Source organism: Epinephelus fuscoguttatus, linkage group LG14 (assembly GCF_011397635.1).
Source record: "Epinephelus fuscoguttatus linkage group LG14, E.fuscoguttatus.final_Chr_v1".
NCBI classification, from domain to species: Eukaryota; Metazoa; Chordata; class Actinopteri; order Perciformes; family Serranidae; genus Epinephelus; species Epinephelus fuscoguttatus.
The window spans coordinates 41,122,520-41,135,551 of record NC_064765.1 but is presented as its reverse complement, the minus strand read 5'-3'; the positions used below and the strand labels follow the sequence as shown (position 1 = coordinate 41,135,551).

At 40.0% G+C, this 13,032-nt stretch overlaps 1 protein-coding gene across 1 annotated transcript in view; it reads left to right on the top strand.

The window, feature by feature from the left end:
• Positions 1 to 11,833, top strand: part of bcl11ba (BAF chromatin remodeling complex subunit BCL11B a) — an 80,720-nt gene extending 68,887 nt beyond the window's left edge. The window contains exon 3 of the mRNA XM_049596248.1: positions 4,680 to 11,833. Coding sequence (XP_049452205.1) covers positions 4,680 to 6,673 — 1,994 coding nt within the window. The 3' untranslated portion in view covers positions 6,674 to 11,833. The remainder of the gene's footprint in view (positions 1 to 4,679) is intronic.
• Positions 11,834 to 13,032: the final 1,199 nt, after the last annotated feature.

Genomic DNA, 13,032 nt, shown 5'->3' with positions numbered 1-13,032 from the left:
GCAGACAAGAAGTTCAGTTGAAAGACAGAGGATGCCCCCCCCCCGTTTTTACTTATGGATCAATGGGTGGAGCAAACAGAGAGGGAATGAGGGTGGATGTGTTCAGGGACTCAAGATTCAGCATTAAAACAGCTTGTGTGTGTGTGTGTGTGTGTGTGTGTGTGTGTGTGTGTGTGTGTGTGTGTGTGAAAGCATGGAGGGAGGAAGGTGCAGACAAAAGCTGAGGCATGGGGAGCTATTATTTACATCGTCTGTGTGTATTTGTGTGTATGTGTGTGTGTGTGAATGTGTTGTCCACTATAATTAAGTCAAAAGGCTCAAAAGGACTTTGGAGGTGAACAGCTGTTCTGCCTCTCGCCTGTCCTTCTTAACAAACACACACACACACACACACACAGAGTCAGAGAGTCAGAAAAAAAACGAATTACTGCGCTTTGAATTGTTAATGGTTGTTTTTTTTTCTGCAGATTTTTGAAAAATAGATGAAATATTACTGATTGGTTATTATTGTTTAATAGATCATTTATTGGGCTTTTCATGTATATTTAAACAAAATGATCTTGTTAAACATGGTTGGAAGGTGTTTAAAAATTCAAACATGTGGGATTTAATTATAGTGCATACACCCTGAAAAACTGCATGATTAATTGATTTGATTTGTATTTTGTATTATGCAATAAATATCAGTGTATTTTTTCAAGCATGCATTTCCAGGCAGGCACCTAAGGAAAGAAAAGTGGCAACTTAGATGTGTGCTTCAACAGAATTACATTTTTTTTCCCACAGTAGTGCATTCTGTCAGAACCAGATCTACAAACACATTGAAAACAGTGTTTGTTTGTTTACAGCATACATTTCTGTATTTATGTGTGCATGCATGCGTTTGTCTGTGTGTGTGTGTGTGTGTGTGTGTGTGTGTGTGTGTGTGTGGCTGCCAGAAATAGCTACAACCATGTACACATATACACACACAAATAAGTAAAACAATTAGCATATGTTTCACTGAGTATCTGAAATTAGTGTACTAGGTCAAGACAACAAGCTTTCATTTAATAAATACGAGAGCACAATTACCGTTATCTGTGGGCGTGAGTGTGTGTGTGGAGGGGGTGTCTGCATATAATTCCTCTAGGAGAGCTCCTCAGCCTGTTTGGTTGTGCTGTGGTGGTAACAAGTCCCTTCTGAATAGTGAAAACCTGTGTGTAATACATAAAAGGAATTTCATTTATTAGTTAATAAAGGTACAAAAAAAAAAGAGTGAGGCTTGGTCTCCCAGTATCTTATCAAAAGCAACTTTAAGTATTGGGTTACCTGTCTTTCTCTGTAATTCCACCTCATTATTGAGTGAAAATGCATTTGCGGTCGTTAACCCTCTGAAAACAGAGCTCCTGCGGGCTGCTGCTTGGGGTTATTGTTTTCATGATCCTTTTTAAAATTGTTCTAAAATAAAAAACAACAAGAGCTAGAGCATTCATTCTTTTTGCAACAGAAAGCTAAGACTTCCATCTTTCCAACCATTACATTGTTTGCATGCGATGACATCATTACTTTATGCCACAAGCAATCTAAAAGACGGTGAAAACATGTGGTGACATCACAGTATTGTCCTGTCATGGCTGCAGGTGATTGTTGTTTCGTGAAATCGATCTAAATTAAAATCTATAACAGCTAGAGCTTTTTTTGCATCAGAAAACTAAAACTTCTGTCTTTTGTGCCATCATGTTGTCTGCGTGCAATGACATCATTATGTTATGCAGTCCAGCAGTCCAAAAGATGGTCAAAATGTGCATTGGCAGCAGAGGAGCAGAGAAGCAGGTCGATAGGAATGTCTGTTGTATTTTTGTTTTTTAATTTATGATACATATTCAATACTTTTATCAATTATTATGGTTTATCAACTCACATAACCTTTTAGCTTTTAGGCTGTACAGATTTTAGGGATATGAAATACAAAAAAATAACAATGGGGAAAGATTGCTACTGCAGATGAAACTATCAAAACACCTTTGTACTCTGCTCATAAAAATGAGCATATCTCAAAAACTAAAACATGTACACAGTTTGTGTGTTCATTTTTCAAATTCAATGAAAAAACATCTCTTGATAAGCAAAACAATAAGCAAAAATACACACACACACATGCACTGGTGGATTTTGCTCTTGCCTGATTTTTAAAAATATTCCTCCCTAGAAGAGCTGCTACCTTTATTTGCTGGTGTGTGACTAGTCATCCTTCAATAATGTTTTAAGTTGTGCATCATCTGTCTTCAACAGGGCCGGACTGGGAGAAATTTTCAGGCCGGAGTCACACATTTAACCAGGCCACCCAGCCCACACACGCACGTTCATGCACACGCATACATGCACACGCACACACACAGTAGCACATGTTGGCTGAGGCAAAACAAATATGCACCCCAATATAAGCAAAACAGTCACTACAACACTCACTTCAATGTCACAGGGACACTCCGTATGAATCCAATAGTCACAGCATTATTCCATTTCACATATGGGTATTCACCATGTAACTAATCACCAGCAGTCCAGTCCAGTGCTTTTCTCTCCTACATACCACTGAAACTTCTCACCAAAATATACCCCTCAATACAACAGTCACAACATGACACCTGAAATAATGCTATGGTATTATGCTCAAGTGAAAAACATGATTGTATTATTTTGTCAGCAAACCATTTAGATGCCAGCTTATATTGCAAGTCAATATAATATGCCAATACCACATTGAATGCAACAGTGAATAGTAAAAATATAGGCGAACAGCAACTTCAACTTATGTGAACTTATTTCAGTAACGTCAGTCATTGACAAAGTCAAGCCAACTTAGACAGATATAGAGACGTATCCTACCTTAACAGGGCTTCCAACATTTTTCAGGTCATGACCCATCTGTGGAGGTATTGACCCACCAAATATTTTGAAGTAAAATATGAAATAGATTGTCATTACCATGTAAAAGAGGTAAATAATTAACACCCCTCTATGTATATTGGCAAATGGTCAATACAGTATATTCCTTTTTTTAAGTCTTCATACATTATCATAACAGGGAACCCTAATGAACCCAACCTAAATCCAAGGTTGGAATATACAATAGCTTTCATGTTTGGGCTGGGATACATAACAGTAAGGCAACAGACAGCAGAATTCACTTACACTTTATAGAATAAAGCTGTGGTGCCAATAAGGCTATTATTACAACTACATGAGAGAGCCATTTATTTTAACTGCCAGTGCCTGGTGTTCATGTGTCTGCAACTTGTTTCAGGCTGGTAACTAATGATAAAAATGAATAAATAGCATTCTTGTAATGTAATCCCAAGGAATATGCAAATAACTCAATCTTATGTACCACCAATGACATGCCCTACTGTAGACATTTTTCTGTACCTTCTGCCAATTGCCCTGCACTGGCCTCTCCTTCTGAAGCATCAACAGGACTGGTACCAACATCACCTCCACCTTTACATAGCAAACATAGAATTATAGTTGTTTTGCATACACTATAGTTTATACAGTATAACAGTGAATTTCTTATTTGATTTGCCCTTGTATTCATATAGGATAATGAAATGATCATATCCCATTTGTTGCACAAATAAATCATCTCAAAAGTAGTGAAAATGTGGCTCGTAGGTCAGTGATTTTCAAACTTTTGAATTTCAAGGGCCTACATTTCTATACTGTAATTGTAAAAGTCCAATCCTCAGTGTCAATTTAACTCTCTCTGAGAACGTACAAATGGAGCCTTACCAAATGTACTATCGGGTCCATTTATCAATCATTTATCTGGCCTCAAGGACCCCTGGGGGTCCCCTGATCTCATGCTGAGAAGAACTAGTGTTTTTTAGGTAACTTACTTGCAGAAGCATCTGGCTGGCTTTGTTTACAACGTAGGACTGTTGGGGCGGGTGTAAACCGAAACAAACCAATCACGTCTTGTCGTTTCACAACTGACAAGTCGCTCAACCTCACACACCTCACCCCTCTCCTCGCATCACTGTGCCACTGTGATTGCTCTGATCTGGCCTGCCTGTTGGGAAAAAAATGACAAGCAGGCCAATCACAGGCCAGTGCTTCGGGAATAGTCCCGGTTTTCCCTATGTGCAGTCCAGTCCTGCTCTACAGCCTGCAGGCCATTTAGCAGGCCAGGCCAGGCCAGTCCACCAGGAAAACCAGTCCGGCCCTGGTCTTCACCAATATGTGTTTGGCATCTCTAACTCTGCAAACATTACAGACTTTTTACTTGGAGGGGTTCCCAGCTTTTGCACTTGTCAAAAGTGTGATAAGTATGTAGTATTTATGTGACAACATGATAGGCCAAGGCCTTTCCAGCTATGAGGAGTATTAGACAGAATATCCAACTGTAAAGCATACATGCGAATCTCACTGCTTTTTGGCCAAGAAAAGTTAACACACTGCAAATAAGCTGTTATTTTAAAAGTAGCATTGTTGATGATTCATTTGATTCAGGAATTAGTAGATTTTACTTTGACCTAATAATCTTTAAAAAGGAATTCATGTGTCAGTTCGGACTTGAGAATGCTTGTCATTTTTAGATGAGCTTTTTCATTGCCGACTAAAGTTTTAAGAGAGTAGTAAAATGAGTCAGTTGTCAGCTGAAATATATCATGTATTTCCCTCTTTGTGTGTTGCAGGTGGCAGGGATGAGCCTTCCAGTTATATATGTACCTCATGTAAGCAGCCCTTCCCCAGCGCCTGGTTCCTGCTGCAGCATGCCCAGAACACCCATGGCATTCGCATATACCTGGAGTCCAACCCCTCCAGCACAGCCCTCACCCCACGCATCACTATGCCTCCACCTATGGGCAATGACTCCATCCCGCAGTCCCCCCTCACCAACTTTCTTGGGGACAACAACCCCTTCCACCTGCTGAGGATGGCGGGCCCCCTGCTCCGGGAGCCTCCCCCAGGCTTTATAGAGAACCGCCTCCCCAACACACCTCCATTTGTCAGCCCGCCTCCCCGTCACCACCTCGACCCCCATCGGCTGGAACGTCTTAGCGCAGAGGAAATGGGCCTCATCTCACAGCACCCCAGTGCCTTTGAGAGAGTGATGCGGCTAACGCCCATGGCCATGGAGTCCCAGTCAATGGACTTCTCCAGGCGGTTACGTGAGTTGGCAGGGAACAACAACAGCACCACACCACCACTGTCACCCAGCAGGGCCAATCCTATGCACCGACTGCTTAACCCCAACCCCTTCCAGCCCGGTCCAAAATCACCCTTTCTGAGTACCCCCCCCTTACCGCCGATGCCACCAAACAGCACCACCCCTCCTCAGACACAGAATAAGGTCAAATCCTGTGAGTTCTGTGGTAAAACCTTTAAATTCCAGAGCAACTTGGTGGTGCATCGGCGCAGCCATACTGGAGAAAAACCATACAAGTGCCAGCTGTGTGACCATGCTTGCTCTCAGGCAAGTAAGCTGAAGCGCCACATGAAGACCCACATGCACAAGGCTGGATCCCTGACAGGGCGCTCAGATGACGGACTGTCCACCACAAGCTCCCCAGAGCCAGGCACCAGTGATGGCACAGGTGAAGGCATGAAGAATCGTGATGGGGACTTCCAGGGGGAAGGCAATGAGGAGGAAGATGAAGAGGAGGAAGAAGAGGAACTGGAGAATGAGAGTCGACCAGAATCCAACTTCAGCATGGAGTCTGAGTTCTACCGTAACAGGGAAAATGGTTCTAAACCACCCTCAGAGGAGAAGTCGTCAATAACTCTTGAGAAGATGGTTGAAGGTGGGGGGCTCAACTCTATACAGCAGTACAATAATTTGATAGTTGACAATCGTAAAAGGATGCCCTTCTCCAAGAGGGGCTCGGAAGGCCAGCGGGACACTGGTGATGAGGATTCAGTGGCTGGGGAGATGGACCACCACCAGCAGGAAGAGAGGACAACCATTAACGGCCGGAACTGTGGCTCGGGCGACTCTTTCTCAGGCCTGTTTCCCCGTAAGCCAACCCCTATCACCAGCCCCAGCCTGTCCAACTCCTCAAATAAACGCATCAAGATTGAAAAGGACTTGGACATTCCAGCACCCCACATTCCCTCTGAGAATGTCTACTCTCAGTGGTTGGTGGGCTATGCTGCGTCCCGCCACTTCATCAAAGACCCTTTCCTAGGCTTCACTGACTCCAGACAATCTCCCTTCGCAACCTCCTCTGAGCACTCATCCGAGAATGGCAGCCTAAGGTTCTCAACACCTCCGGGTGACCTGCTGGATGGAGGCCTGTCAGGCCGCAGCGGCACCGCAAGTGGAGGCAGCACGCCTCATCTGGGTGGAGGCCCAGGTCGGCCTAGCTCCAAGGATGGCAGAAGGTGTGACACCTGTGAATACTGCGGCAAGGTATTCAAGAACTGTAGCAACCTGACAGTGCACCGGCGCAGTCACACTGGTGAGAGGCCCTACAAGTGTGAGCTGTGCAACTATGCCTGCGCCCAGAGCTCCAAGCTCACGCGCCACATGAAGACACATGGCCAGCTTGGTAAGGAGGTCTACCGCTGTGACATTTGCCAAATGCCCTTCAGCGTGTACAGCACTCTGGAGAAACACATGAAAAAGTGGCATGGAGAACATTTGATGACCAATGAGGTCAAAATTGAACAAGCAGAGAGAAGCTAAACCAGGTTCTCTGTTCCCAAACTCTGCAACACACTTTGACTTAAAAAATAAACAAAATGGGGTAGCTGGATACTCTTTTTCTGAAATGTTAATTTTGGGTTATATTAGTGTTTTTAAGAAACTGCCAACTGAGGAAAAAAAGTGAAAACATTGATCCTAACACCAATTGAAGCTGTCTAAACTGCCTCATTTGGGGTTCCTTTTTAAACAATCAGCCAGTTGAGTTATGACATATGTGGAGCCTTTAACTGTGCAATAATTTCTCTATTTATTGTATTTTGTATTTTGGCATGTGCAGGTACATTATTATTTAGGCTTTTTTTAAAAAATTGTTTTACTTTAAATTTGCGTTTTAAGCTGTTTTTTTTTTTTTTTTTTGAAAAACCCACATGATATCCTGAGAGTTTTTTTAGAAGGCAAAAGTCCATTTTAAGAAATCTTTTTTGGCCGCTGCTTGTAGGAAATTGTATATTAAGCTAAATGTGTGATTTCTTGAAGAGAAGCTGAATTCAATCTTCAATTTGAAACTGAGAATGCTAGAATTAGTCTATTTTGTGTGATGATGATACGCGGACAACAATCCTTTGGCATTGTAGCATGAACTAAGTTTAAAACATGTCAATATAATTGAATATGTAGCACTGAGCGTCATATTTGACAGTAAATCCAAAATCTAGGAGGATCCCAAGGTTCAAAAACCCTGTCTCCTCCTGAATCCATCATTCCAGTCAGAAGAAACAGATTTTAGATAAGGCAGCTGCTGACTGGTTTGTACCAAGCCCTGACTACGCTACGACAACCATCCCTCATTTACTATCCCCCATCCCCATCTTACCTACATTCATACTTCCATGTATTATATTTTTGCATGCAGCCATATGATCTAGGCTATATTATTTATTTGGAGTCAACTGAGCATGAAGCCATGCAATATGAGTATACGTAAAGATAAATAGAAGAATGAGAAAGAGTTAGCACAGGGGCATCTCAGGGTAAACTGTACTGCTTTTTTGATTTACCCATTAATTCATTTGCCTCCAGAAGCTTTTCCATTTTATCAGGTTTAAATAATTAGGGACAGTTGTGTCCTCTACAGCATCCTGTGCTGCCCTCTGTCCCCCCCAACCCAGTCTCACTCTGAAGTTGTCAAATACCGGTGCTTGGTCAGTGACTTCTGGTGTCAGACATGGACTAAAAAAAGCCATCATTTCACATTGGCATGATATGCGGCTGGTCGCTGTTATTGTTAAATGGTGCCTGGCGGAGTCGGGGAAAATGTGGCAGGACAGCAATGAAAGTTAAGGCAGCAGAAGTCCAAGTAGGGCGGGTGGTAGGTGTGGTAGATGGGTCCAACAACCACTGACTTTCACCCGGGAGGCCGGTGTTCGCTTCCCGTAAGACTGAAAAGTCAAACCATGTTCCTTTTTCCTAAACCCAACCAAGTGTGTGTTGGCTTAATGTAATCATGTGCATTTGTTTAAAAAACAACAACAACATTAATTTCAGGTGTTGTACCAACGTAGTGCGTTCATTTTGAAAGAGACTGTATGCAAACTGTTCATTTCCTGTGAAAATGGAAGTGTATTTTAAAAACAGACAACGCATGTAACATGCAAGATTTTGACCTGACATCCCAGAAAGTCAACAACCAATGCACCTATGGTACCTTGCACGTCATATGTCGATGTGGAAAGTCCGTGGCCATACGTTGATATGTGACGAGGTTGGAATGAGAATGTGTTGGTCCCCCCTACCAAGCTCATGCCCAAACTTTATCTTCATTTCAAAGTGATTAGACTTGTTTATATTTGAATTAAAATGATCACATCATTTAGTTTAGAGAGGGTTAAATGTATATGCATACATAGCAGAACTAGATTTCGGAGGAAAATTTATAATTCTCAGATTTTATTGTTGAGATTTATAATAATCAACATCCCTATGCATTTTTCAGGCTAAAATATCTTACAATTTGTTCAAAAGTGATACAGTAAATTTAAATTGTATTGTTATAATGATTCTATAATTGTATCATCTGATTCCTGAAGTCACCTCAACAGGAATAGAGATCCCTCAAAGTTTCACCATCAGTTGTGGGACAGTTTTATGTGGAAGAGGAAATATATATATATCAGTGTGTGCTGAAGTAGTACGACTAATAGTTACAAAAGCAGCATCAGTTCACTCCATGCCCCTTCCTTCTTTTAAATCCAGGGTTCCCACGGTCATGGAAAACCTAGAAAAGTCATGGAATTTCACAATTATGTTTTCCAGTCATTGAAAAAGGCATTAAAGTCGTCATTGGAAAAGTTATGGAATTTCATTGTGTATAATGAAAATGTTACAATAATCTTTTGTGGATATACTACCTCCATACAATGTAACATTAACTTAACATAGTTTGTTTTGTTTACCATCTTGTACGTTTCATCATCTTTGCCTTGGGTTCCTCTCTCCCTCCACTTATGCCAGTTTGCTAACATTATGTTTGAATAAGGTTCAAATCGATATGTTTGAAAAACACCAGACAAGTGAGGCAAGTAAAAAAACAACAACTTTATTATGGGTTCTTGAAACGTCATGGAAAAGTCTGGAAAGTTTGTCAATTGAAAATATGTGGGAACCCTGTAAATATCATAATCCCTGTTTTCATTAGGCCCCACCCACCTTTAGAGTGGCACTTTTTTCTTTTGAAATCAGATCAGATTTGGATGCTGTCAATGTATAAATTCAGAGCTCTGAACAACAGACCCGCACACACACACACACACACACATACACACACACACACACACACACACACACACACACACACACACACACACACACAGAGCTGGACAAAAAAGGTACTATAGGGTCTAGAGCTTGGGATCTCCTGACGCTGAAGTGCCCAGGGTTATTAGGCTAGGCTTTCCCAATGCTGGCACTATAAACTGAAAAATATTGAAAAATTATATTTATTTGTGACAGTTTTTGTACTGCCATTCAATTTGACATGAGTGTGCCTTGAATAATGATCTTCCTATTTAATGTCTCAGACAAATGCAACTCTTTTTATGAAGGATCAAATTGAACAAGAAAAAAATGTAAAATTCCTTGCTGAGGCTGCTGCCCCCGCGACCCGGACCTGGATAAGCGGAGGACGACGACGACGAAAAATGTAAAATTGTGTTATCTTAAACTTGAAATTTGACATTTCAACAGAACTATATAAATCAGTACAAATGAAACAATGCTGAGTTTAGGTTTAGGAGTACCCAGCACAATATCAGTGTGTCTGTGTGTGTATATATGTATGCATATGTACATATAAAGGCACAAACCTATATATAGATATATATCAAATTCCATTCATGAGGACAAGAGTCTGTCCCACAACAGAAAATTTCAGGAGTGGACAAAGCCACACAAATAGTCAAGGAAGAGACTCAACAAAAATCAGGAAATGCAGAAACTAAAAAAGAATTTAGTGCACTCTGTCTTAAAATAAGTTTACAGTATTGAAACAAGTACAAGGGTAAAATAATATTTGTGTGTATGTGTGTTTTAAACAAACGAGTATTTTTTTTTCCAGGTTTGCTTCTAAAGTTTCTCTGAATGCCGTAGTGGCAATGTGTATATTGGTTTTTTTTTTTGTTTTTTTTCTTCTTCTGTTTTTTTGGTGACGGGGTTTTAGTAAATATATAAATATACATGAATATATATTACATTTTTCTTGTTTACTGTAAAAGTATACCAGTATTTGTAATATTGGAAAATGCCTGGGCATTTTACAAAAATAGAAAAAAGATTGTTTTTTATTTTTTATTTTGCAGTCCAATTTAAATTGTGGGTCTCTTAAACTGTTTTTGTCACTGTAACTGTAAAAGTCTTGAGTTTTAGTAACTTTTATTCTGCCTTGGGTGTAATGAAATAAAAAATAAACAAATTAAAAAATGACTGAGCTGTAACAAACTTGGATTTGGTGGTGGGATGGCTGTTGGGGTTGGGGTAGGGTTGGGTGGATGAGTTTTCTCCCGTAGAAATGACAGGACATTAGTTCTGCTTTTCAAGAAAAACACACTGAGAATCCTGACTTTTATCTATTTTTCTTCTTCTGGAATCGATTATTCTTTATGGATGTTTTGAAATACATCTGTAGGCACTTACTGTCTTTTCTAAGGAGCTTGTCTTTTTTAACTTCTGGGCTATGTGCATCCTTTTGTGAATAGAGTACTCTGAGTACCTCGGGACATCTTGCTCTTATATCAGGTGCAGGGGGGAGGGTGACATCATGTCAGTGACAAGATACAACTCACAGGATGTCACAAGCTATTTGCCCTCTCACTGGGCAGGAGACATAACCTGATGAATTTGTACTGTTGTAATGAGTCACATTGTACAGAAGGGGATCAAAAGGTTGTGTGATGACCTTTCAATGACAAAAACACAAGTCAGTGTTTTTTTTTTGCCACTCCATTGGTTGTACATAGTTTTCTATGAATACACTGTTTTCATTTTGTTGACAGTTTCTTTTTTTTCTTTTTGTTTGTTTGTGATTTTTATCTGGCACTGGTGGCAACCTTCTGTGTCCTGGGGGGGGGGGGGGGCAGACCTCCATGTCAGTTTTCAAGCGCATGCCTCCTCCCTTGATAATTCTCGGCATGAGAACAGAGCACAAATACAAGCTGTTACAACTGAACAGAGAGGGACCGTGGAAACACACTGATGGACATTAATGTGAAATATTGTTCACAAACTTTGAATTTCTGCTTTATGCATATTTTAGTAGAATCCTGAAAACATATTAACTCCAAACACATTTACTCCTGCTGACACTGACCACAAACCCCACTATCATATGAACAACTGCAAATCAAAGAAGAAAACAAACTGACCATATTCCATTCTTTTAGTGCTTTAAAAAAAAATGTATAGAGGATGGGTGGTGCTTCAACAAAACCCTGAAAGCTACTGAAGTTCCCACCAGCAGCACCTCTCTAAAAGAAGCAGGTTTGCATCTCTACTGTCAGCCACTTCCTGATAGTTAATTTTAACCTGATTTTATTGGCTTTCCCATGAGGTCCTCCAGTCAAAATCAAATTGAGTCTACTTTCCATATTATCAACTAACTTTAGATTTTCATGTTTGTATAAAAAAAAAACAAAAAAAAAAAACAGCAACAACAATAATAATAATAATAATAATAATAATAATAATAATAATAAATTCCACATTTAGTTAAAGTTGAGAAAATGTCATTTTTTATATGAACTGTTCAGTCATGCTGAAGGGAGGGGCTTTTGGAGTAGAGATGTAATGCTGTTTGTGATGTCACTTTATTTAAATACATGAACTGACTCTTGTTCTCTATGATGTCACTGAGATGCAGCCAGTGGACACCATTGGCTGGTTATAGTAAACATGACATTGAGCCTCCCACTGTCTACTTCTTTTTTTTTTTAATTGCAACGCACCATGACATGTTGGTGCTTTAGCAGCACATGGAAAGCACATAAATGCATTGAAATAAACACTTAAATCCACAGCAAAAGAGTCCATTGAATATTTCAGATAGTTTTGACCAGTCTAAGTCACTTTATACATCCCAGTTTATTGTTACCCTGTTTGACTACACTGTATTTTCTGAATGGTACAGTGATTACCAGAAAACCTATATACATGCACTGTACGTATATGTAGCTCTCTCTAAAATTCAATCAGAAATATTTATTTGAAAATGGTTTTGACCATTTACAGTGTTTATAGTACAAATCAGCACATCACATTCACTTGGCAGGGTACATACTAACACAATACTGTCAGTACATTTTACTTCCTTGGGTGTTTCTATAATTAAATCTAAAACCTCCACTTTATTGATCAGATAGTACACTTAGACACAACATAATGCACTGTTATTCCTTTACTGACTCTACTGCATACTAGAGATTATTGTTATCCTTTTATTAACAATTAAAACGGTAATTTATTTTTATTGTAAGTATGATATAATTCCTTTTAAACATACGATTTATCTTATATAACAATGAAACCTTCAGTGAAAAAAATCCCAAATCCCAACTCTTCAGTTTATTCATTGGATATGTTTGCCCCAGGGGTGGACTGCAGCAAAAAGTTGGCCCTGGCATTTTAGCCCAGACCAGCACACCACAATCAATAACAGGTGTAGCTTTCTTCAAACATTTGAGGGGGTATATACATACACACACATAGAGAGATCTGCATTTATTTCAAAAGGCATGACAACATCCGTGTTACAAAGATGTTTGTACTGAAATTCACATAGGCTTACATTTTCATAGGCTCATGATAAAATGACCTGGCAATGCCGATTTGCGTAACCATAGTAACTCTCT